A 27375-nucleotide genomic window follows, 5' to 3' on the forward strand; every position below is an offset into this window, starting at 1 on the left:
CCAGTACATGTCCAGGGCCCGTCTGGAGTTTGCTAGAGAGCATTTAGATGATCCAGAAGAGGATTGGGAGAATGTCATATGGTCAGATGAAACCAAACTAAACTCAACTAGACGTGTTTGGAGGAGAAATAATGCTGAGTTGCATCCAAAGAACACAATACCTACTGTGAAACATGGGGGTGGAAACATCATGCTTTGGGGCTGTTTTTCTGCAAAGGGACCAGGACGACTGATCCGTGTAAAGGAAAGAATGAATGGGGCCATGTATCGTGAGATTTTGAGTGACAACCTCCTTCCATCAGCAAGGGCATTGAAGATGAAACTTGGCTGGGTCTTTCAGCATGACAATGAGTAAGAAGCATTTCAAGGTCCTGGAGTGGCCTAGCTCGTCTCCAGATCTCAACCCCATAGAAAATCTTTGGAGGGAGTTGAAAGTCTGTGTTGCCCAGCGACAGCCCCAAAACATCACTGCTCTAGAGGAGATCTGCATGGGGGAATAGGGCCAAAATACCAGCAACAGTGTGTGAAAACCTTGTGAAGACTTACATAAAACGTTTGACCTCTGTCATTGCCAACAAAGGGTTTATAACAAAGTATTGAGATGAACTTAATTTGCAAATAAATTCTTTAAAAATCAGACAATGTGATTTTCTGGATTTCTTTTCTCTTCTCATTTTGTCTCTCATAGTTGAGGTATACCTAGGATGAAAATTACAGGCCTCTCATCTTTTTAAGTAGGAGAACTTGCACAATTGGTGGCTGACTAAATACTTTTTTGCCCCACTGTATATGATATGACAATAAACCTTTTGAATCTAAATGGCAACAGTTCAAGTAACAGTGAGGAAACATGATTTCAATTCACAGGGTTAAACTGGTAAGCGATGAATAGCAGAATGTGCTCACCCTGCAGGGGTTTTATTTGTAATATTGACTGGCCGCTTCACATAATCCATTAGAACATATCAGTGGTTATAGTTTTGAAGGAAGGTCTCATTGTTATACTGCATCACACTGCTCAACCAGATGTAAGTTTATTAGGTTTTAATTCATAATCATTATCGAAAAAGGCAAATAATTGTTCCTCTAAAATTGTCTTTAATAAAGAGGTCTGTGCTTCCACATATTTACAGGGCAAACTGTTTTACAAATGGAAGAAACTTGAGTAGGAAAATCGTTGATAGTTGAAATGAAAAATGAAAATAAAGGGATCATTGTTTCTGCAAGATAAGAACAAGTTTAAAATAAGAGAGAATATGGCATCAAGGAGAGTTTATCTTTTGGGCCAGTTGTGCTTGAATCCTCTGTAGAGAAGAAGAAAAAGACAGAATGGTTAACATACTTTGATGAATGTATTAGTGAAGGCAATGAATCTAATGCACTGTAAATGTTTACCTGTCAGATTTCCCAGCCATGTACGACATACTCTTTCCACCTCCAGAATTAGGTTTTTGTCCCTTGGGTTTTTTCTTTTGGGATTAAAACATTTAAATTAGTCATGCACGCATAAAAAAACCATATTGTCAATAAAGAAATTAATCAACAAATACCTTTTTCCTAAAATCATTGGATTGCCGGTTTGGATCGAACTGAGTGTTGTCCGTTGGTTTGTTACCTGTAAAAATAAAGTAGGTGCCATGAGTTTGATTCATTTTTATTATTTAATATACAAAGACCAACTGAAGAGAAAAAAATAAGTGACAATAAATAAAATATATACACACCAGCAAAGACTTTGAGGTCTGACTTTCTGTAGTCGAATGGCTTGAAGGGTTCTGGTGGAGGTGGTTCAGTCTTCTCGGACTTCTCTGCAGATTTCAATAGCTTCTTACTCGGTTTGGGAGTCGACTCACCAACGTCACTGGCGACCCTCTCTCTTTTCGTTCCGGGCTTTACAGATTCCTAATGAAATTGGTCAGCAACATTATTTTCTGTACAATACTTCCAATAAATACTCTAATGATTGTATTCTTAGATTGATGTGCTGTGTTTCACTAACAAAACACATCCAGTGATGGGACAAGAAGTATGGGGGAGGCAGTTCTGAGGTACAACTAATCAAACAGCTCTTGTTTTGATTATCTTTGATTTATTAATTTTCTGGGATTGCTCTATTTATGGTGCACCATTACATTGAATTTAATAACATACACCAAGGTAATCTTAAGGAATTAAAGGAAATGATAGAGAATAATAATAATGGATACTACCTTCAAACATTATGATTATCTTTACTGCATACTTGACAAATATATTTCTTTGTACCAAACAACAGTTTAATACTGTATTGGCCTCTGATCGAAAGAATTGCAGTTAATCAAGTCTACATTTTTTGACTCTTTAGTGAGGAAACATTCTCAAATAGAGAACCTAGCTTTTGCTGCCATCTAAAGGTTTGAATGCTCACTTGGCTTGACGCTCTGAATCATTAAATTGTTGGGTCTCTGTTAATTGACAGTAGCCTCATCCCAATACCCCTCCTCGACTCCTCTCTTCCCCTCCTCTGGGACTTGACCCGGAAATCGATCAAGACACGCCATTTTGAAGGACGTCCCAATAGCTGAAATGCACACGGAGGGGTCGAGTAGGGGTGAGGGAGGAGACGAAAGGGAGGATACACGAGAGCAGACTATGCGGAAGTGTTTTCACTACTCGCGTATAAAAGCCCCGCCCCCACCTTCACAGCTGGTCGATTTAAAAAACCGACAACTGGAAGATGAGTGGAAAAGCGTCACATAAATGTATAAGTGCTCACAGCTCTGTGGGAATTATTATGTGCAATTCATTTCTAAAAGGCTTTCACATTACTATAATTATAGTTTTATTTAAATGTAGGCTACATTTTACACCAAAACGGAACACAAAAGCAGGACCAGCATCATACATTGAATTCCTTGACTAACAAGAGAAAGAGTCATTCATTTACATAAATATTTAACCAGAAATGGGCCGGTTCTAAGGGGTTATTCAGTTAAGCCCGATGAGAGGGGATACAGCTGTGCACATGTCATCATTAACAGACGTCGTTTAAGAGTGACGTTTGAGTGAACGAGGGCATCCCAATTAATACCTGAGGACTCCTCTGTCCTCGCCTCACCTCCTGTCTCTTGCTCGCATCTTACGGAGGCGGAGCTAAGATGCAAGGAAGGGAAGCGATTGAGGGAAAGGAGGAGTCGAGGAGGGGTATTGGGATGAGGCTACTGTGTTATTCAACGACCTGTGGGTGAGTGCCACGTGAAGTTAAAATCCCTACAATGTATTAACTTGCTCAATAAATGGTTTGGTTTAAGACATGTGAAAAAGACTACAACATCATTACACAATTGATATAATGATACAGTAATTTAAAACACTTTTCTTTTATGCAAGTTGGAGCATAGTGGAGTGTGTGTCAAGTAGTCTGTTCCTAGTTAAATTAAAGTGTTCTACAGTGGTAGTCATCCAGCTAGAAGGTCAGTTCAGGGCATGCTTCATATTACATTAATACAATCACAGCATAAGATGTGAATGACTGAGGGTTTAAAATTAGATTTAGTGGCTAAACTATTTCTTTTTAAACATTAGTGCAGCATACTGCAGGCAACAGTACGGACTTAGTAAGGGCAGTTGCAGTACATACTTAAAGTAAAAAGAAGAGTATGTGATTTAGAACACAGCCATAATATATCAGTGCACAAGAAGCTTTGGAAATCTTTCTTTCAAACTGAAAGACAAAAAAAACTTCACTGCCAAAGTGGCATCTGAAACATACAATGATCCGATCAGAGCCAATTGTTGCCTGCAGTTGGCAGGTTGACGAGCGTTACTTTCAAGTGCTGCTGCCAACTATAATAAATGCCACCAGACGGCGCGAACATGCTTGTTTGATGCCGCCTTCTCAACTTAAAACAAACTTTCACTTGAGCCTTCATCACACAATGGATTGCTGTGGAGCATGTCATTACTGAGCACAATACAACTCTACTCAAGGTATCCAACTCAAAGCCCACGCATGGTCAGAGGCGAGAGTCCAACAGAGGGGACCATTCTTTCTGCTGCACAGTGGACTGACAAAGTCTCAAACTGAGCATTTCAAACTGAGAGGAAACACCATATGGTGGCAAGAGGGCATAGAAGTAACTTAGTAGGAGGGCGCCAAGCAATACCCTCGACAGACAGAGCTAAAAGGAAGTGGGGCTTTTAAGCAGAAAGTAGATATTGTTGTTCCCCAGGAGGGAAGAAAGGTGTTTGATGAGCGGAGGACAAGTCTTTAATGCTGCAATCCCACTATGTCTTTTTTCCCCAGGCACATCATGTGACAAATATATATTAAAAGGCCACTGAAATGCCAGTTCTGCAGACTGGCAGCAGTGGTTCAATCGCTTGTGAGTCACTGTATTTATGCAGGAATACCAGCAAATGGGGGGCATTGAAGAGGGTTAAACTGTCTATTACAGCACTATCTTTAATATGCTGAGCCAGGCTCTTGGGTGAATATAACACTTGTGATTGTCACAGATATGTATCTTCCCAACAGGGACATCAAAAGTGAAGTTGACTGTGTAGCCAATCTAAAGTGGCTGAGGGGAAATGTAAGCACAAAAAAGCACATGACTTACCGCTGCCTGCTCGCGAACAGTGGGAACGTTCAGGAGAGACTCCTGGTAGCTCTGCTTAGCCTTCTTTCTCTCATCTGTGGATATATTGCATGCAAATACAATGAGGGGCGTTTCATTGAAAAAGGTGTACATTTGGAGCATATTCGACCTCCATTACCTGCCACTTTCTTTGTGAGTTCCTTTTTTTCTTCCTTTGCTTTCTTTTTGGCATCCAACTCCTTCTGTTGCTGCTCAATACTCTGCAGCTTCCATCTTTTACTTATCTGTAAATGTGAGATGGTACAGCTATGGATATTCAAATATTTAGCTTTTTTTAAGAGGAAAAGACAAATAGGTCTAGAGGTCGATGGATGGATGGAGTTTTTACATACCTCAAATATTTTGGAAGATGGGTCAAACTTGGCATTCTTGCTGATGTGCACATTGTTGGAGGGCAAGTACTAAAATCACAAAGAAGATAGTTGAATCCAGTGTGTCTGTTTAAATAAAAACGCAACATTACTGAGGGGTTATCGCTGGTCATCTCTTACCATTCTGAAAGGGTTTTCAAAAGACTCAATGATGCGTCTGGCTTTCATTTGACCCACAGGAAGGGATTCTGTGTCATTCTGTGTTTCCGGCTCCTTTAAAAAAGACGCAGAGTTATCACATAAGGTATCACATTTGCGTGAGAATCGGCCAGCTGAAGTAAGGTAACTAAAAGTCTTTACCTCAAACTGTGTGATTTTAGCTTTTGCTACAAGGCCACTTGTGTTTTCTTCATCAACATCCATTTTGGGCTCATCCTCTGCAAAGAGCATCCCTTGTTTGATGGGCATTTCTGAAAATAAATACACAAGTTACAGGCCTGATAGGCTTAAATAATAAATTACTGGAATAATGCAATTAAATATGTGCAATTATGAGGCTTACCATCAGTAGAACAGTTGTGGAGGTCGCTCTCAGAGACCCTGGATGTATCATGAGGACCAAACAACGTGACGTCAGCCTGGAAAAGTATACAAAATTGAGTTAATTTTGTCCCATTTGTTGTTTTTAACAAATACTGAATGCAAAACACATACATTCCATCTGGTTTTTAACATTTCTTAACTAACCTTTTTTATGGGTGTGAGTCCTTTCTTCTTTTGAGCTGCAATCTCAGCCTGTGTAACGTGTAGAAAAGATTGCAATGGATTTAGATGCAAACATTGATATTGCACAAAAAAAAACTTCCCTACGGCAGAGTCCTGCATCGGGAAAAGGTGATTCGTGGGTGGTATTTTTTCAAACACTTTTTTCCGGGTTCGGTTCTTGGTAAAACAAAGGTGATGCGGGTCGGGTCGCGGGTGTTGCATAATAAATATGTTAAAATAATAATAATTTAGTTTAATGTTTAAATCCTCAGGACCGCGCATAATCATAACCTCTGCAGCGCATCAATCTGCTGCTGAGCACACCACATTCTGAATGGCTGAGGTGAAGCTCTCTAGCGGAGAATACAGCATTTTCAATATCTCTTCCTCAAGAGCAAAATCCAACGTCTGGGAGGCTTTTGGTGTCATCCTAGATGGAGAAAATAACCAACATCCCACGCTTTTTGAGCCAAATATGCAACTGCGTGTGTTAATAATTGCACGTTTTCACTGCTCATATATATGCGGGTTCGGGTCGGGTTGCGGATCTAATTGGCAATATGTGCGGGTAGCGGGCCGGGTTCGGTATTGCACGTCGCGGGGGCGGGAGGGGGTCTTGAAAATCAGACCCGTGCAGGACTCTGCCCTACGGCTACGCCCCATGTTTTCTTACCTTGAGGAGAGGCATTTCTCTGGCTTGCTGCACTAACAAATGCAGCTCATTGACCTGCTGCCTCACCAGCGGGGGTACAGGGTTACAGCAGGCGATGATGCCCTGTGGCTCTCTGAGAAGAAAAAAAAAAAATTACTGTGCTACAGGGAGAGAACCAATGCTGAAGATGAATCAAACTAAGTGGGAAATCTAATGGACTTACTTTGGCAGCTCCTCAGATATCTTGTTCATCATATGAGTGGGCAGAACGAATCTAAAACACATTTCAAAAACATGTCAAGACAGACTGTGAATAATTCTAAAAGCAGAGATTGTCACACAAATGTGGGTTATAAAATCATGATTGGAGAGAACTATAAATAGGGAAACAGCTAGAGGATTTCTGGAACAACGAGTCGATCTTCCAAACAGCATACCCGGTGCTTTCATCTTCCTGCCTGGCCAGCTTGTCCCTCCAGGCAAACAGCAGTCTGAAGGCAGTGAGCTGCTGGGTGTTAAAGGACCTTTTCTGCTTCCTCTGCAGCTCCAAATATGACTCCTCTGTGAATATAGGCTTCACATATTTCTGTATGGAAAAAGAGCACATGATGAATGTTGAAGAATGTTGAAGAATGTTAGAAAAGGCCAGAGACCATGGTGTGAACATTAAAAAAGCAATTAAGAAATGGAACAGTGGAATAGGAGTATAGAAAGTGTAGGTGTTGATTTAATCCTGATGGTGTATGCAGTGAGATTTGTTCTTACCTTCAGAGAGATGTCTTTGCTCTTGTTCCAGACACTCTGCAGCAGGCCAGGCTGCCCGTGGTTAAAGTCCAACAGCTGTTCCCGCACACAGTCGTAGATGTAAGGCAGGAAGTGTGTGTCTGACCGAGCATACTGCACCATCTCCTCTGGCAAGGGGCTACAGGAGTGAGATACAAATGATTTAAAAGTTGAAAATAATCACATTTTAAAATGTACATTTACTATTTACATGTATATAGACTCCTGCATTTACTTGTTCATGTTAAACCTTCTCTGCAACATTTAGCTTATAGTATTTATTATTTGACATGTATATGCAGGGTTCCTGCAGGTTTCACCAACTCAAATGCAAGACTTTTTAAGACCTTTTTGAATAGAATTTAAGACCTATTTCACGGCAAGAAAGTAGGAAGGAAAATTGCTATGAAAGAAGAAATACGTCCCATAATTACTTCCAAAGTAAATGTATTCATGTTCAACATAAGAACAATGACTAACAGCATGTTAACAGCATAACAGTACACAGAACTATTAGACAAAAAGTGTGTAGTGAGTGTGTCTCTGTGTGTGTGAGTGACAAGAGCTATATTCCGAGCTCTGCTGCCTTCATGCTGTTGGATGATTGGTGTTTAGCTACGGTATTTAGCGTCCACAGCACCTCCACTTTTAGGGTTGACGTAGACCCAAACGTCACCCGGAGGTCCCCCGATGTTTTTGCGGGAGCTGCTGCACCAGCTAACGCTGCATTAGCAAAACAAACGCTAATTTTGTTTGCAAAAGGTGCAGCAGGCTTCAAACACGTTCCCCTCCACTGGTTTCAACCAAGCACTAAATTCAATGTTTTCCAACCAAATACGGTTGAACTTACACTTCCCCATATTTATTTGTAAGTAGATTAGAAGATACCAGAGTTTAGCTGAAGCTTGGTTGCTAGGTTACTAGCTGGGTGTTCTCCGATAAGGGGCCGGGGGAAACAAAGTTAGTGATTACTGGTTCCATGTTGATTTATTTCAATACATATTGTTGGGGGGAACTGAAAGGCTATTACCGTACTGGTTACTTTGCAGCCCGGACATTTCCCCCAAAACTCATTTAGACGCGATCGCAACAAAGAAGTACCTTTCAAATCCAATCATTTTCAAGACCTTCTAAATCATATTTAAGACCTTTCATACTTTTTCGATCATATTTAAGACTTTTTAAGGCCTTCAATTCTGATGATCAAATGTAAGACTTTTTAAGACCCCGTGGGAACCCTGTATATAGTTTATTTCATCTGTATTACTTGCACATGTTGCAAGATAATCTGAACTATTCTATAATACTCTGTTTGTCCGGCAGTGGCTCAGTCAGTAGGGGCTTGGACTGTGAGCCGTAGGGTCGCCGGTTCAAGTCCCCGAACAGACCTAAATATGGAGTGTGGACTTCTACTTGGAGAGGTCCCAGTTCACCTCGTGCCCTGCCGTGGTGCCCTTGAACAAGGCACCGGACATCCCCCTTCCCCCCTAACTCCCATTGCTCCCCGGGCGCTGTACAATAGCTGCTCACTACTCCTAGTACTAGACTCCTGGTAATAGGATGGGTTAAGTACAGAGAACACATTTCACTGTGTGTGCTGTGTGCTCTGCATGTGTGAGCATTAAAGAGGGTTTCATCCCTCCCTATTTCTTCTTGAACTATCCAACTGTTTTTTTAATTTGTTTAATTGTTTTATGTCATGTATATTCATGTTACATTGTTGGAGGAGCATGGGACTAAAGATTTTCATTGCCATATCTATACTGTAAGCTAATGTGCATAATGAACAACTGAAGCCTTGAATCTCTAAGAGTAATATTACATCAAGTTGGAGATCAATGCTGATTTTCCTGCATAAGAGATAGCTATCAATCAGTTAAACCCTAGAACATTAACTATAAACACTAAGCATAGAGTAGGCCGTGTCATCTTCATACCGGAATCCTCCAGTCAGCCAGCTGGTAGCGTTTAGTCTGACTCCACGGTGCAGTAGTGGTTTGAGCATGGTGTCGAGGGAATGTCTGGCAAAGTTCAGAGCTCGGCTGGCCTGATGCGTGGTCAATAAAGGTTGACGCACATACAAGCCCTACAGTCCCCTCTGGAGCCACTCCATGTCAGAGTCCAGCGCCGTGAAATATCTTGAGAAAAGGAGAGAAACCACACCTATTAAATCTTTAAAACATATATTTTTTCAGACAAAGAAAATCACTGCTTTGATCAGAATATCAATACTAGGACACATATGTGACCTTTTTTCATTGGGATTTTTTTTCACGATCTCTCAGCCAGTTCAAGCCGCACCCCGCCCCAAAAAACACACTTTTTCACCAGGTATCTACAGTGTCGTCGATTCACTTTGGGGCTCCCCACACTACAGGACACCCACTCAACCTTCCATCAAAACTTGTTAGAAAACTTTGAGTCTGAGACAACTGAAAGAAGTTCCAGACTCAGAAGGTTTTAAAGTAAAGCTTCCAGAAACGTACCTACACTGGTTGGAGATTTTCCCTTTCTACAAGGTGTCTTAATAAAACTTTCATAAGGGAGTCTGAGCCTCCTTCCAAAAATCATCTGCTTGAAAATAAATGTATCTCTTGGGGTATTTTGATTTGGGAAAGGGATGACAGAACGCAGCAGAAGACATTCAGACAGGTTTCTCTCTAAATATCTTCAGTTTAATCATATACTTGTGAAATAAGAGAAACATTGTTATATATTGTCCACTGCATAGGTAAAACTCATTAGCACAAAACTTAAATGGTCACATAATGCTGTCAAAATTATCTGCGTTAACGCGCTATTAATTTTTTGAATTAATTACGTTAAAATACTTTACGCATTTAACGGCATGTGCAGAATGGCCCGCCCCATAACAGTCCCACCAGTGGCAGCGCCAAGGGTATGGCTGGGGTAGGCTACACCCAAATACCAACATGATGTAAAGTAGCAAAATAGTCCGCCAACTCGCCGCCAAGGAATTGCCACAGACAGCAGTTAGTAAGATTGATTTCGTAGCCCACTTGTCTGGAAAGTACCGAAGACCAGAAACCGAGCATTCCTGAAGTACGTCGCCCCCGTTGATAGAAATAACGCGTAATGAATTAAGACCCACGGTTTGAATGATGATAGGTGTGTGGGCTTCTTTCATTTTCACACACAGAACAATGTTATAATAAACATACATACTGTATGTCAAATGGTATATCCGCCTTCTTTCATTTATCTTTCCATTCCCACACAATAACATAAAGAATGCATATTATTGGACATAGTTCGGATTGTGATTAATCATGATTAATTAATTTTTAAGCTGTGATTAATCTGATTAAAAATGTTAATCGTTTGACAGCCCTAGTCACAATAGATCTCATTAAGCTTGACAATTGTAAATTTAGCAAATGTGTTGGTTTTCAGCTTCAAACTAGTGGTTTAGTTAATGTGATATGAATAACATGTGCAGTGTGGTAGCTCTGTGCAGTTGTGAAAATATGTCTAGAAGTCCTCAGATTCAAAATGTAAAACTGTTAAATAAATTATTTATGTATAACAGAGAGAATGTTTGCCAAAGAATTTCACTCTCTGCCTTTAACGGCTCGTTGTAGCTCCAATAGCTCCAGCCCCCACCCTCCCAGTGAGCACAGTGTGCTCTGATTGGTCGGAACGTTGTGAATCGCGCTGAGCTCCGTGGAGGTGTGGTTTCCTTGTTTAGCGACAGCGAAACACAGCCAAACTCACCCTGAGCGCACACAAAGTCACAGCCGAAGTAAAAACAATAAGTGTGGCTTGATATTGAGTAAGAAAAAGGTTGATAAACGCTGTGAGAATGGGTCTGCAGAGAGAATTTCGTAGCGATCCCAACTGTCTGTTATCAGCCTGCAGCCAGGGAGGAGAGATCAGCAGAGCTGCATGCACTGAGTGTGTGTGTGAGGAAGTCCGTGGATTGGTCAATTTGGACCAATCAGCGGGGGCTTAACGTAACGGCTCCGCGGACGTAACGTAACGGCTCCACGGATTGGTCCATTTGGTTCCGGGTAACGCATGACATCATGCGGTACCCGGAAGAATCAATGGACAGTGACGTATCTCCAACGAGGCGTTTTGGGGAGGTATTTTCTGTGTTAAGAGTTTTACTCGCTACAGGGTGTACTTTGGTTTTGACTCTGCAGACCGTTTACATGCATAAAAACCTTCATAACACACAAGGGGACGGGTAATAACCAGAAAAGCATGACATGGGATCTTTAACAGGATACAGGAAAAAAATGTTACTTGTAGATCAGCGCCATTACCTTGACAATAGCAGGGTCAGTGAATGCCTCGTTGAGAATGTACAACTCGCTCCGGAGCTCAATGGTGTCGATGATGAAGTCCTCGTCTCTGGTGGAGATCTGCATCAGGCAGGTGAGTCCGAGGAAGCTCCTGTAGGAGTGGTGCTGCGACAGAGAAAAAAGCATGTTAACATTTTTTTTTAAAACACAATAACTTACTAGCGTTGCTATCAGGATTGACAAAAAATGGACCGTTGAAAAGTCTGCATTATTAGCCTTGGAAGAGCATTACTGTTGTATTGGATCAGATGACATAACATAGGTATTAATGATATTGTGCCGACTCCCTCCACACCCATGAACTTCTTCTTATCCCTTACCTCAAGATCCACTGCAAATTCAGACAATTTGCAAAGTTTCTCATTCAGAGCCACCAGATCCTCCAATGTTTCAATGAAGGAGCATTTGGTCTCATCCAGGGGTTTGTACATCTAAAAAAAAAAACAGCAACACACAAATTACACATTTAGTAGAAGCTTAACCAGCAGTGAGAGGATTATATCTAAGGATTAGTAATGCTTACCAGCGGTTGTGGCTTAGAAAGAAGGCTTTCTGTTAATGTGAAATGATCCAGTTCATATTGGTATGGGTGGGAAAACCTACATGGGTCAGAATCAAAAGTTAACATGGACAAGAGGAAACAGCAAAAGACGAAATGTTACTTTTATACAGGAGACAAGTCTTACATGTCTTCAACATGTTCCTGAGTTCTCTGCTGGTGAATGAAGTCAGCCAGGGCAGCCGGGACATCAAGGTCCTCAGGTCTCTCTTTACGGATTTGTTTGTTGGTGAAATCTACGATTGGGGAGTAAGAGAGCACATGTGTTATAAATGTTAATGAGTTTATGAAAACACAAGATGGGGAATAATATGAGCGTGAAAAGTTTCTTACAGGAGGGAAGGGGCTTTACTGCATTGGGCTTGATGAAGATCTTGGGAACAAATGGTGTGTTGCTGTTGTCGACATTTTCCCTGAATTTCAGCTGAGGCCTCACAATATTCTTGGCATGGAGCAGACGGAACGTCTCAGAACGACTGCCGGAGCCTGAACCCTGATCAATAAAAGGCATTGTTTACAAAATGGGTGGGATTGTTAAAAAAAACTTTCTTTAAATGCTTGAATACTAGGGCTGGCACAAAGCGTTAAGGCTTGAAGGCAACCCAAACAAACTGGCATCTGCAAGCATAAGAGCCGAGAAGTTAATTTGCCAACCTTGCGATTCCAGCTGGAAACAACAATCTTGGGAGCCTGAAAGCCTGCGGGCAGGACAGGCTGCTGGCTCCTGTTCACCCCATCAGCTTCATCAAGAAGAATCCCCTGGAAAGCAGATGCAAGAGCTCAGTTAGTTGCAAAGACTTTTCCATGAAAAAATGTGTACAACATCAAAACTGAAGGAGGATCATACCACTCTTTCGAGGATGACGTCGTTCGAGTCCACGACCAAGTCGAACCTCTCCTCCAGCCCTGTCAGCTTGTTCCTGTCCTTCATGTGAGATCTGCAGCCATGGTGATGCATTATCTGACTCATGCTGACATGGGGACATAATGAAACATTTATTATTAAGAAACAGCGAGTAGCAATCAAATCCTTTGTGTGTCTTAAGGTTGGCACATCATTTTGGCATCCATACGTTGTTTGACAGTGGTTTTACGCCACTTGGCTGTCTTTGTATACCTTTAAAAACCAAATTGTATACATATTAGTAATGGCTGTAACAGAAAATCTCCCCACACCACCTCTCTTCTAAACAAGTCTTTAGTTTGTATTCTTTTTTTAATGCCAGCTACAGGTGAATTGGCCACCAACTGGATTTGAGTGTGGAACAAATAACGGGAATCTGTAATAAGGACCTTTAAGGACACACAGGTCCAGAAAGTATAAAATAGCCTTAAAGGTCCCCTATTATACTGTTTTTCATTAATATATTATAGGTCTCTAGGGATGGGTATCGTTTGAAATTTATTGATTCCGGTTCTGCTTATCGATTCCGGTTCTTATCGATTCCCCGTTTCGATTCCAAAATTGTAAAAGAAAGAGGTGAAACGTTTAGATAACAAAAATATCTTTATTCTTTTAAGCTTTAACTGACATTTTTACAAATAAAAAAATATACATGCAATGCAAATGTATTGCACAATACAATTATATTACAATTGTATTGATGTGCTTTATTTTAACTGAGCTATGCCTTTGGCAAGCTATTAACAGGCATTACACTGTGCCTTGTCTTTTTCTTTTTTAGTGTAGTGGAGCCTCCCTTCAGAGCGTTTACCGCGACCCATCTTTGTTGTTATGAAGTGACTGAGCTTGTGAACTCTCTACGGGAGGGCGGGGGGAGCGTCGCTGCGGGGCAACTGTGGACCTCTGTCGCCTGTCAGCGCAACTTACATGATGCCGTTTGAAAAAATTAAGGGCGGTGCCGGCCGTCAAAGGCATATTATTGCTATTATTATTATTATTATTATTGTTGCTATAATGCAGGAGTATTATTATCCAGTGGAATGCCCTTACCTACTGGCCTAGTTAAATCAACTACTTTTTTTTGTTTTGGCTGGGCAGTGTAGTTTTACACAGTCTTATTTGACTTTTTCAGGACTTGAAACTGTTTTTTGGGGGCAGACCCCCACAAAGAAAAAAATATATTTACACACGTAAGGTCATCATCTTAACAGTTTTTTATGCTCATCGAGTCATCCGTGAATGTGGTGATTACCATCTTGTTCAGCAAAACGCCTCACAAACTTATTAAGATCTAAAGCTTTAGCGCATTTTGATTCAATGCTGAGTACAGCCAAACTTGACAGTCTCTTCTCTGTCATTATAGACCGCAAATACCTCATTCATTCAGTACTTGGGGTCCGAATGCGCTGTCCCGTTCCAATTAAATCGCCGCCAATCACATTTCCTCGCTCGCACCAGGGGAGGGGTTACAAGTGTCTTGTGCTGCATTCACTTGCACTCAGACATTAGGGGATTTTCTCTCATGTCCGATCAGCCACAACTTTTATTTCAAAAACAAAGCTGCCAACTGGGGTAGCAGCTGGGGTGGCAAGGCTAGCAGTTGCCACCCCGGTAGATCTGCCCCTGCTTGACCGGTACTTGCTTTTGATCAAAGTCAATGCGGAAAACCTGCACTCACACAGGTAGGCGGAGGTGAAGGGAATGAGCACTTTTACAGCCTTTTTGGCGAGGTGGGGGAACTCGGTCTCCACAGACAGCCAAAAGTGTGGGTTCGTGCTCCAGATGCCTACTGACCAGCCATGATACAGGATGTTAGGTGCCAAAAACCATGATACAGATGTTAGTGCAAAATCTACAGCTCCTCTACCACAACCATCAGCAACAAGTGGACATGGAGAACTATATGAACTACATGTTGCAAAATCCACCGCGGAGAATAAACAGAAGGGCAACCATGGCAACCATGCTTGTGGGGGCTTATTTGCTGCTTTTGGTGTATTTTGTGGTGGAAGTACAGCGCCACTTACAGGCCCGGCTTATGTACTACAGCGTCTCCAGCGGGTCGAGCGGTCTCGTGTGGACGGACACGTTTATTGAGCCGATTCCGTGTATTGAGTCAAATTCGGTTTGTTTTCGTCTCCGTGTGGACGGGGTCTCAATTGATAAGGGTTACCTTGGTTGGTTATTGGCTAATGGTTACACAACCCAAAAAAACTTTATGACATCATAAAGTGGCCAACATCTGATCAAATCATTTTCAGACAGGTTTTTATACGAACGGATCAGGAGAAAAAGAGAGCAAATCTTTTTTTCCTGAAACTTTCAGAATCTCTTTACACAGAGGGGACACATATTTCTGTATCAAAGACATGAAAAAGTGGATTTTGCATAATAGGTGACATTTAAGGATCAGGCATACTCGTGTCCACAGCTCCTGACAAAGAGCACGCATATTCTTGAATGTGTGAGAGAGGGGGAGCAGGTGCCTGACTGAGCCAAAACTCAAAAGGAAGCAACATAATTGAACTCACCCCTGCAGGAGCTTATCTCCTTGTCTTTCACAGAACTCCTGGAAGCCCGGGAAGCTCCGATAGAAATCATACTCATCTCCAGTCTGAGGCAAGCTGGCGGATGCCTTGGTGGCAGATAACACCGCACCCAATCCATACTGCAGAGAGAGAGGATCAGCTGTTAGTCCATACCAAAACATAGTATGATCAAAAACATAGGGAAAGGAAACAATGAAATGAACAATGTGTATGATATTTTAATGCAAGATTAGGGCTTTCAAAACAAGGTTATTTCTGTGAAACTTGGCATATTTGAACTAACATACATGCAGAGTTTATGTTAAACTAGTGGAATGACTGAAAATATAGCAAAAACTTAATTCATAATGTAATGTGTTAGCTATGTATCTATCTACAACTATATGCTGGTGACAGCTTTTCTAAATGTGGATACGTATTACCTTTTCCCAAATAAAGAGCTATCTTTAGCTAAGTTAAATCGCCCATAGCTCAAATTGGTCCCAAAATGAGCAATGTCAATTAGCGAAACTATTTATCGACAGTTAATTTCCTTAAATAAATGAAGATTAACATCAACACATTTGCCTAGAGGCATATTTTTTTTGCAAACTATGGCAACTTCGACCATTACCTCACCAGTTAATTATAATATTAAAAGCTTGTGTCAACAGATACCTGTGCATCTTTTCTCACCAAGCCTAACTAATTTGACTACAGCTCGTAGGCACTAAAGCAGACCCACGTTGCCTACCTGACTGCTAGCCTGGACTCACAAACTGCGCGTGCAGAGTGCTTAGTTCACTCACTTTAACAAAAGTATCCGCGTCTTTAAAACCGGGACACAGGTCTTCCTTTTCCTCGTCGTTGTTTTCGGAATTTGGGTCTGCAAAGACACTGTTAGTGGAGTCTTTTCTCTTAGAAGAATCCATATTCCAGTTTCAGTGCTGTGTACATGTGTGCCGCAGGAAGCAGTCTCCTTCTCCACAATATTTTGTCTTCATAGCTGACACAAGGCAGGGTAGGGAGACACAGCGCCACCTGTCGGAGTGGAGTAAACGTTCCGCGAGACGACGGACTATATTTTCAACAATTTGTTTGAGAATAAGAGAAATATTGCTGCTTCAACAAATGTGAAATGTTTGGATTCACTGAATCCATTGCTATTCATTGTTGTTGATATGTCAGCATTCTTCCACATTTTATGTTTTTCTATATTCTACGTTCTGTGGATTGAATCCATCGCAACCTAAGAGAATCCACTGGATTCTCTTGGGTTGCGATCCAAATCAGGATTGGTCATGAATCATTATTCCACTGCATTGCCATGCTCTGGTCCTCAATGTACCCGTGCAATGCAGTAAAACTGCAGACACAGCATACCTCACCCATCCAACCTTTTTACCCCAGTGATGCACCAGACTGCTGGTACCATGAGGGGGCAGTATTGATATATGCAATATGCAGCAACTAAACTACATCTGCACTGTGTTGGTGAACACCAATCATGTGTCAGCCAATGTCTTTGTAAGAGCTATCTTAAACATATCCGAATATCTGCATTTTGCAGTTTTCAGCAATATAGGTGATGTTGTGGGTATGCCGGGGGATATTAATCATACATTAATACCCTCCCTTAAGTGTCTGGTGTAAAAATAAGTTACAGTATAGCCCAGTGTTGTGATTCAGCGGTCAATATCATGTCAAGAGCCATTGCCGAAGTATTGACACACCAGCTCATTATGGATGATCTGTGGTGTGTAGGGAGAAACCTCGCTTTTCTTCACTTCCCCTCCCTATTGATCTCTTCACAGGGTCCTCTCCCTCTTATTATCTTAAAAGCATCTCTGCAACACTGGCTCAATCAATATTTCACAGTAGCTCTCCATGTCATTCCCTTTTTTTAGTGGAAGGCATCCGAAGTTCAGAAGATATATGCTTGAATAACACAGATACATTATTCAATATATTCTTTGCAAAACCTACTGCACAAAGCCAACTACTTGAAATATCGTTTTAGATTATGTATTCTTTTAGATAGATTTATGACTTTAGAATGTGTGTGATGATAATCATTATTATTCGATAAAGCAATTAGTTTATTCACCAAAGTCTTTGCAAAGGTGATCTGTGTCCACCGAATAGGACATTACTGCTGCCATTTACCCTTATTTAAATGCTTTTTCATAATATTATGCATTTTATAGCTTTGATGGTGCCTCAAGGTAGCACTCAAATTCTTCCTGCAGTAAAAGACACTAAAACTGCTGATGCTGAAAATGACACTGTACCACCCATAATTCAAAGAAATCCGAGAGAATCCTCAGTGAATTGTTTTTATTAACTCCCTCATTTAGAAAACACAAATGCACCAAACAATATCATACATGCACAGCTTCAGCATATCAAGATCAGCTGATGACTTTTCAATGTGAAAATGTTACTGCCACGATCTCACGGAGATCACTTGGACATCAAAATACTGAGGAGTCACAACAGAAAGGCCAAGCGTTGTCACCCAGAGCTCTAATTGTATTTCTCCAACACTCTTTATCCAATTACAAATGTTTGGCTAACTCATTTATTTTCAATGAATTCAGCCTTTTTTTCTGATCTTGATAGTAACAAGAAAATTGTAAAGTTGTAATATTATAAAAAGAAGTACAAGTAGATAACACTACTTGTATTATCTACTGTGCACTGGTTGACTACCTTGTAACAGGTAGTGTTTGTGTCATTGCACCAAAAGGCTGTGTGTGATAGCAGCTGCTTAGAAATGTCTCTTTCTCTGCTCATGTATATTTCAGATTGTGGGTTGGAAAGAAAATTACAATTAGAAGTAGGAAACCACGGTTTGGTCTCGCAGTTGGGGGCGTTGCTTCAAATCACAACAAAATACATACAGTATGTACTGTTTACTGTATGAAGGCAAGACAGATCTCATAGCACTGGCTCTTAATTGTTATTCTAAAGCAACACTTGACCTTTGTGCAGAATCTTTGGAAGAAACAAAATAAAAGAAACAATCAGGAACAATATCAAACATTAAAAAAAAGAAAAAATCAAAGTCCAAATCAAAACATATCCACAGTACTGATACGTTACAAAAACAAAGAGGTTGGCAATGCTTCTATGTACCCAAGACACAAGTTCATACAATGCGTAAGGTTGTCTTTTTCTGTTCATATAATCAATAAATCAGCCAAAAAGATGCATTTCCTGTGTAAACATTTGTTAGCCTAACAATGACATTCTGTAATGAAAGAATGTGTACAGATTAACCACACGTAAAGCCACAAAAACAACATAACAGGATTCAAAGACCGCTTTCAGAAAGTCTTCAACACTCATCGTGGGGAGAAAGCATTTTGTCTACACATTGAAAACAGACTTGTACCTGACATGGCCTTCTGGATTATGAAGCTCGGTTCCATTTGTTCCTTTGCACTGGCTTTCATTGTAATTTGATTTTAATTACAATATATCATATTGCCCGTACTGACCTTGAATTGCTCTATTTGAATGTCCACATGCTTCAGGTGCCCAAAGCGCTGAACCAGGGTTAAGTACAAGAAATTAGTTTAAATGATATTCCCCCAGCAGAGATTTCTTGCAAACACACCGTAGTGTAGGCTAATAACCACACACACACACACACCCTTGAATCTTCCTGGTGTCATCTTGATGGGATTGTCCTGATTTAGTCCTCCCTAAATCCTGATACATTTGTCTTTTGTGGGTGTCATTAGTACCATTACTCCTATGCCCTTTCCCACAGGAGCCCCTCAGGCGTGCTCTAATTCATTAAGATGTTTTAATGTCTGCTAAATCATGGCGCATATCAGGCTTTCCATTCGTCAAGTCAGTCTGTTAAATGGACCCTTGTGTTGTGTGCTGACAGGTAACTGATATATCTGTTCCTGCCACTTTAGGGCCATTGAAATGTACTGTAGGGGTAAGCAGGTCTGAATACCTGAGCAGTGGGGTTTTTGCTGAAATACATAAAGGAAACAATGACAACACATACCACATAAAAAAAGCCAATACAACTGACAAGAAAGGACAGATTCACAAAGTATTAAAACACAGCTGACCATACATTTTGCCAAATAATGTCTAAGCTGGTGGCTAGATTTCAATGATCAGACTGGCACAATTGGCAGCACTTTAAATCCCTCCGCATCTTGACTGCGATGGCTGATTATGCACAATGACTGGCACGGCTACTGTGTGTCGCCCAGATGGATGTAAACTAGGGCTCCAACTAATGATTATTTATTAATCGATTTTTCTATAAAATGTCAAAAAATTAAGAAAAGTGAGCATCACAATTTCCCAGAACCCAAGAGATGTTTTCAAATACAGGTCTTCTTTTGTCTGACCAACAGTCCAAAACCCAAATATGTTATCACATGCATACCATGGCCACGGATAATTATGGATCCTGATTGGCGAAAGGTCTAGTAACGAGGGCATCAGAAACAAAACAGAGGGGTTTGTTTGCCATGATAAACAAATGCAACAGTACTAAAGTCTTTTGAAAAGCTAATCCTAACTCAAGGTAAATGTAACACCTTAAGAATCTTTTAACCACATCACGGTTTTCAAAATAAATTGAAGTTTACTCAGTTGAGTTTGTTCAGTTGACACAACCAAAGGTGTCGGATTGCAGTTAGAGAACATAAATTATGATAATCCAAACTGTTTGCTGAAATATTTGAGGTTGAAAGCCAATAGGTACATCTTGGAACATTTTATTTTTGTGTGAAACTTTTGTTAAAGTGATTAGGAATAGCTATTCACCTCTTAAAAAGTATTTAACTGCTGTTTTGAATCCTTAAGAATTGACCGTGTTGCTTTGCGATTTGAGTGCAATCAGTGAAAATATTCTTGGAATGGGAAAAATGCTTGTGTTGTAAAGCGGATTGTATATATTTTTTATATTATGATTGTTTGAATATTCTGTATATATTCTATATCTTTATTTTGTAGACCTATAGCAGTTGTTTGGCATGTGGCCATGGTATAAAGTGGAATAATACCCTCCGAGTTGGATTTTGTGGCGTCAAATGGATTGAACTCATACACACACCTTGTTGGGTATGGTGTGCATTTTTCCTTGATAAATGACTCCAATGACTTGTTGTTGATTATTTCCTGGTGATTGTTTCAGCATTAGTGTTAACGGAAATACACTGGCAGTCATATACCTCTCCTACTACTGCTGTATACAGGCAGATGTAATCTTCGTGAGTGCAGAGTAAAGTCCAATCCATCAATCAGCGGGCCATCAAAATAACTGGTCTGAGGCATTAAAACCTGTACGAGCCCTCACGGTACACATTCAGCTCTGCACAATCAAATGATAAAAGGTAAATGGCTTACACCGGCACTCTGAGCTGTTTTATGAGTTTCATCTGGGACAACTTTTAATGGAGCGCATAAGATGAAGGCGGCTGCAGTATGTTCTGAAACACTGAGCATCGCTGACTATTGTCTATAAGTGAGGCCGTTACAAGAATCTCCAAAGGCACGGGCACGGGTGAATGGACATGTTCCTAGTCGCCAATTCATATGTGGAGAGGTAAACTGAAAATATTCAAAAATACAAAATACAACTTCTCATCATGGCCTTTCGCAAGGTACACTAAGACCTTCAACAATAAGAATCTGTGAGGGATAAAATGTTGAGGAAAGCACGTAGCTATCTTAGCAACAACAAGAAGGCTGAAACTACTTTGGCACATGGATGGAAGTAAGTAAGGCATCTGTATCAATCTAGTCGAGAAAAAAAAGTGTTGAAATGTAGCATTGTTTAAAAAAAAAAAGCTAATTTACTGTTAATAAGTGCTTGACAGCATGCTCCACTCTTGTGCTGCCTCATACCCGCAATCTAACACTGCAAAATAGTATGTGGTCACCTCCAAAAATAAGAGAGAAAAAAAACCTCAGCAACTTTCACAAATTCAAGAAAAATAAAACCATTAACAAGGTTGAAAAAACAAAGCGGAGTTTGTCATTGTGTCACGACGTTGACCTGAATGTTGATATTGCAATGGCCAGAAGCAGGGAGAGGGGGCAGGTGTCCGCACTCCAGGCTCTCGAGCCGCGGGCACTCATACCTGCAACACACACAAAAAAAGTCAAACCTGCTGGAGGAAGTGGACGTTTGGCGGCAGCACCAACAGTTCTGGACATCCATTTAATTCCTTATTTTACTCTGCTATCTTACCTGTAGACACATCTGAAAACAGATTTGCAAAAACATTCTAAAAGAAAATTGGATACTTACATTTCCAAATCATGAAACACGCATATGGATGTTTCACAGGGATACTTATAATGTGGTGAAATTGTATTTATGTCTTGTTTTTATTATGGGATTATAAAGGGACCAGGGGCCTGATGCAGATTTCTCTCATCACTAATTTGTTATGTATGATTTAAGCGACTCAATGAGTTCTTATGGATCAATGACTATTTTCCTGTAATGACATCCATATAAACTCTTTCCTGGAAAAAGTATATATTATTTATGCAAAAGAAATCTCCTGAACCACACAGCTTCCCTTTCTATCCACACAGCACCACAGCACTCTGTTTTGCCTGCTAATGTGTTTTGCAAACATCTTTTTCTTTGCAGTATCCAAAGAATCTCTGGGAAAAAAGTAGCATATTTTTCAAATGAGGTTTAACAGAAAAGCCAGCGTGGAATTCTCTCTGTCTCAACTGCTGTTTTCAGGGATTCAACACAGAATATCAACAATGCAAATTAGCATTTAGAGCAGCAGAGGAGCCCCCCTGGTGTCCCTCAGGACAGTTATAGCATCTAGTAAAAGAGGAAGTCAACCCCTGCAACAGAGATATATTTCGCTGCATATTTCTGCAAAACATAAGCAGGGATGAGCCCCTAACAAGGGTGGATGGGGGCGCAGGTAATGGCAAGTCAACGGAGGACAAAATGTCCCTGCAAGGTTTAAAAAGTGCTAAGGGAATTCATTTACAAGAGTGGGTAAATAGTAAAAAACTAACAGCTCTGAGGGATCGAGGTGCCGGTGTCAAATTTTGCTACTCTGTCGTGTTACTCTCAAACATGGAAGCATTAGCATATTTCAGTGTGAAGGCTTAACACAAAAATATAGCAGTTTTTCAATCTGAGAAGCTATTCCTTGAAGTTGGAACCACGTGAGCGATACAACCATTAACAACAAACTCACTTAGTTGGTGGATTCGTATTGTGTCAGAGGCCGGGCCCAGCCCTCCTTCACTCAGCGTCTGAATGTGGATGATGTAGTCGTCATCTTCCTCGGGGAGGGTCAGCTCTGCTGTTGAATTGGCTGTAGTGAGGGTGTATACCTCTTTGAGCCTCTGCCTCCTGTATGACAGCTGGATGGGGAGCAAAGTGGGTTGTAAACATTGTAAACATGTCATCTTACAGCCTGGCAGCTTAGTGTGAGCCACCATAGGTACATTTCCCTCAGATGTTTAATAGGAACATGGTAATGTGGAGCATATTCAAAAAAGTGTAACTCACTTGGTAGCCTGTAACTTCTGACTCTGACTCCATTGCCACCACAGGTTCCCAGTAAAGAGACAGCTGAGAGCCGATTAGAGTCCATTCCACATTCAGCGGTGGTAGGGCGGGTGCTGCATGATATCAAAACAAATAATTTACACATCAGCACAGAAACACATTACTGCCACATCAATCTACAATAATTATCCTCTCTTACGGGATGATACTACTTCAAAGGATGACTTTAGAACAGGGGTGTCCAAACTACGACCCGGGGGCCAAATGCAGCCCGCGGACCATTTGGAATCGGCCCTCATCAAATAAAAAAATAAGTATAATGGAATATGGCCCCCAAATGAAACTTGCGGCTGTCTTATATTGTATTTCTTAAATATAAATGTAAAAATATATTACACAGTAGTATTCATGTGTAAATAAGACCACTTTTCAAATAAATTCACTCAATTAAAGTTGGAAACATTTTTTAGTTGATAAGAAAAAAGCCCAATAACTTATTTACATAACAAGCTTGAAATACACCCTTCCTATTTCTCCTTATTATAGTCAATCTGAGGCTCCTGTTTTAAGGGATGATCTGCCAACACTCACAAGCACAATTTACCTACATTTGATTGATTTAGCTAACTTATAACTTATAACTGAACTTATGAGGCAATATACCTCTAGTGAGTCCTTCGTATATTTTTCTCTATGTGGCCTTCGGTGAAAAAAGTTAGGACACCCCTACTTTAGAAGCATATATTTTTATTCTGCCATCTGACATGAATTATAACCTGTTTGGACACAAAATCACCCGAGCAGCAAGGTGTCTTGGGTGCTGCAACTTACGTGGCTTTTTTGTGGTGACATTGATTGCTGGTAGGAAGGGGCCAGTGCCGGCTGTGTTGAAGGCGCTGACTGTGAGGAAATACTGCGTGATTCCTGCCAAGCCGCTAACTGTGACCGAGGTTTGGTTCCAAGGCACCCTGACCTTCCCCATGGTCTCTGGTTTGGTGTCATCTTCCCAGTATGCCACCTGTTTCAGACAGAGAGCGCGTTATCTGGGATTTATTCAACCGTGATATATTGCTTCGGAGTGGAGCAAAATGCCTACATCAGTACTATAAATGTTTTATTACATACAGAACATAAAGTGTTCGTAGTTGTATTTGGTGTCTTGATGAAAATGTGGTGTTAATTCATAATTATTTCCTTAACCTTTCCAGCAGGTTATCTTATCTGAAGTATAAAGCCTTTTTAATTGAACTTTTATAACTACTGTTGTTCACTATGTTCAGATACCACTGAAAGAGTGAACATAGATGTGTTTTGTTTTTATTCATAAACAGATTTGACAGCTATACCATTATCAAAATTACCAATCCAGATTTCTATGTCACTCGACTAATGGATTTATTGTGAAATCATTTTAGCCCTACAATACATTAAGCTGTGCTTGCGTAATGAATTAAATTAAATTGTTGTACTGATCGAATATAAAGTTAATTTACCAATCATAAAATAAGTGAGTCATTTTTTTCTAACATCAAACTGATTATATATATCTTCTTCTTTATATATATATATATATATATATAAAGAAGTTCATCCTCCTACACATCTACCTTTTATGTCTTCATTATATTATCTGAGCTGATGTTTACAGCTCTGAATTGAAATGGCACAGAAGCTCACTTTTGCAGGTGGATATATTAAAACAACTTTAATTTTATTGAGCACAAGAATAACCGCAGCACCTTTTAATAAATCCCTTTGATCCGCCTGATGATTCCGTCAGCACAATCAGGCTGTCCCACTTTTGAAGGTAAGAATAGAAAACAACAGTTTTGGCTTTAATATGTCATAGATTAATATTCCTATTTTATTTAGTGAACAATGAAAGATTTAGGATGAATCCCAAGGTGCTTCTCTGTAAAAACAACAAACAGAGGCGCTTTTCCGGTCTCGTTACACAGTCTTTGGCGTGGTGTGATGGCATTTCTTAGCATTCTGACACCAGGTCTGGTATTGCAGCACATACCATCATGAGGTCTGCATCACGATACACCATAACTGACAGCAGCTTGAAAAGGGATGTGGACAGGCAATTTTATTTTTTGTTCTCTTGAAAACACGACCCGTCGTGTTGGTACAAAGAACTGTATAATTTTTTCTCGCAACTGAAAAAGCCATTTCCATGGTGACGCAGAGTTTGGGAGTGATGGCTTTTTGAGGTACAACAGGGGTGATGACAAGCATTTGAATTGTGTTGTGTGTGTGATTTCTATTTCCATTTAAAAGGGTAAAATGTACCTCATAGCCCAGAACCCTTTCAGGGGTGAAGGAGAGAGCTTGCCAATTCACCTCAATCTCAGAGGCGGAGACACTTCTGGCCCAAACTCCTGCTGGCACTCCGCTCGGCTCTGAAAACAGACGACAGGAGACTGAGCAGTGCTGCCTTTTTCCAACAGAGAGACGGAGAAAAGCAGGATAAATCTCGTTTTATACATTTTTGACAGTGCTGTGTTCTTGTTGACCTCAACTTGGATGAATCATCACACACAGGTGCCGCTGGTAAATAGAACAACAGTGCTCTACACACTGACCTCCTCTCAGCGCGTTGAGAGGTAGCATGGATCTAAATGCCAACCGGTTTTCAATTCACAATAGCCATTCAAAAGAGTGCTGATATTTGTAGGCAATCTGCCTGTCCTTACATAAACGTGTTGCACATTTTCTTTTAGCAAATGTTCTACTGTGTAAAAAGATTTCTACATAATAATTCCCCAGCGTTTCTATTTATCTATCAAGCGCTTTCAGCCCAGTGGGTGCAACAAAACCATTTTTCACAGTCTTTGTCCTTTTCAGAAACAGAGAGAGCTTTGCAAAAAACACCACTGGCGTCCATTCTCTTACCTATCTCTGCAGAGTAGATGGTGACCACGGCGCTGAAGGGACCCTGCCCTTTGCTGTTGTATGTGCCAACCTTGACGTGAAATGGAGAGAAGGGCGCGATGCTCTCGTTGCGGTACACGTAGCGCGAGGCACCGGGGGCCGAGGTGGCCACGTGGGTCCAGCTAACTTCTCCAAAGGCACGGAAAGCAATGATGTAACCAAAGCTCTCACCATTCTGTAGTTCTTCAGGGACAGGCTGAGAGTGAAACACAAAACTATAGTGATATTAAAACATATACAAGCCTCTCACATTCATCCCGCCGCTGGGCTGACACAATCTCCACCCACTCTCATTGTGCCAGAAGAAGAGCATGATCCACAAATTGCTTTCGTGACCCACCTGACGAAATGAAACGAGAAGTAAAATGTCATTTAAAAAAAAATCTAAGCTCATTACAAAACCTCCGTGCAGCTTTTAAAATGAAAAGTTTGTTGCGTATTTAATGAAAAGAGAAAAGGAATATAATGAGATAGCGTTAGACAACTAATGGCTTCTTCAATATCTACATTATTCTATTATTTGAACTGGTTTACCTTATTGCTAGATTTGAGCATTTGCAGATTTGGCTGAGCAGTAATTTACCTAAAATCCAATCTTCATAAATGACAATAACTGTCAGATTAAGTGTTTTGCTTGTGTTTACGTTGTTGCTGCTTTACATGCAGACTCTTTAAATAAGAAATTACAACGCCAGACTTCAATTGACTCGAAATTTATGACACCCGCAAGCCAAACCGAGCAGAGGCTTTGATTTAGCGAGAAATATTAAGCACCTCACTGAAGGATAAAAAAGATTAACTGCAGGCACTTTGAATAACAGACTAGAACATAAGACTGATGACTTACCTCCCATGTGATGACCAGTTCTGACCTGCTCCCACCTCCTCCACCCACGTCACCTGGCGCCGCGTCAGGAACTGCAAACACAGAGCTTCATCACTCACACCTCCGTACGAGAAACACATCAGGCTTGAGAAAGTTTACAAGAAGAGATGGTAGTATAATACTAAGAAAATGTGTCTTATTGCAAATCATAGTTTCTTCCAGATCAGGACAAATGATTCTAGGGGACCAAAGGGATTATTTTCTGTACCTGTGTCCTCTGCCCTAGTCGTGATGACACAGGGCTGGGATAATAGTGTTTTGGGCGACACTTCAGGAAAAATCATAGTTCTTTCTACTGGTAGATTTTGAGTGTTTGGGCCGTTTTACTTGTTTCCTTTCAGACTTTCAGAAAAAAATACTTTTATGATATTTATTTATTTTTATATTTTTGTTTATTTGCGCCTGTATAGTGCCCCTTAATTCACCAAAAGTAAGCAAAGGAAAATGCCTCATTTGAATATCCAAACATAACATTGAAGAAACGTTCCAATACAAAAAATGATAGTCTTTGTTTGATGGTGGATTGCTTAAGATGTTTTTATTATTTACCT

General features: G+C 40.6%; 2 protein-coding genes across 3 annotated transcripts in view; both read right to left on the reverse strand.

The window, feature by feature from the left end:
* Positions 1 to 1029: 1029 nt before the first annotated feature.
* On the reverse strand, positions 1030 to 16440 carry exosc10 (exosome component 10). The gene is given in 28 exon segments (XM_010781191.1): positions 1030 to 1304; positions 1396 to 1469; positions 1551 to 1615; positions 1725 to 1902; positions 4599 to 4672; positions 4756 to 4861; positions 4970 to 5038; positions 5129 to 5221; positions 5309 to 5418; positions 5511 to 5586; positions 5696 to 5743; positions 6387 to 6498; positions 6589 to 6639; positions 6803 to 6951; positions 7131 to 7288; positions 9088 to 9118; positions 9120 to 9143; positions 9145 to 9270; positions 9272 to 9286; positions 11438 to 11581; positions 11797 to 11907; positions 12000 to 12075; positions 12163 to 12271; positions 12369 to 12528; positions 12690 to 12794; positions 12883 to 13006; positions 15471 to 15607; positions 16277 to 16440. Coding segments are annotated over 28 exon segments (2679 nt in total). The 5' UTR covers positions 16400 to 16440; the 3' UTR covers positions 1030 to 1273.
* Positions 16441 to 17797: 1357 nt separating this feature from the next.
* The window catches only part of LOC104954126 (contactin-3-like), a 35598-nt gene continuing 26020 nt past the window's right edge, over positions 17798 to 27375 (reverse strand). For both annotated transcript variants that reach the window (XM_010781193.1, XM_010781192.1), the window contains 7 exons: positions 26786 to 26856; positions 25900 to 26134; positions 25297 to 25406; positions 23833 to 24019; positions 23002 to 23114; positions 22685 to 22853; positions 17798 to 21589 (listed from right to left, as the gene is read on the reverse strand). In XM_010781193.1, the coding sequence (XP_010779495.1) occupies positions 21492 to 21589; positions 22685 to 22853; positions 23002 to 23114; positions 23833 to 24019; positions 25297 to 25406; positions 25900 to 26134; positions 26786 to 26856 (983 nt within the window). In that variant the 3' untranslated portion in view covers positions 17798 to 21491. The remainder of the gene's footprint in view (positions 21590 to 22684; positions 22854 to 23001; positions 23115 to 23832; positions 24020 to 25296; positions 25407 to 25899; positions 26135 to 26785; positions 26857 to 27375) is intronic.

This window comes from Notothenia coriiceps, unplaced genomic scaffold (assembly GCF_000735185.1).
Source record: "Notothenia coriiceps isolate Sejong01 unplaced genomic scaffold, NC01 NC01_scaffold00022862, whole genome shotgun sequence".
In the NCBI taxonomy this organism is placed as follows: Eukaryota; Metazoa; Chordata; class Actinopteri; order Perciformes; family Nototheniidae; genus Notothenia; species Notothenia coriiceps.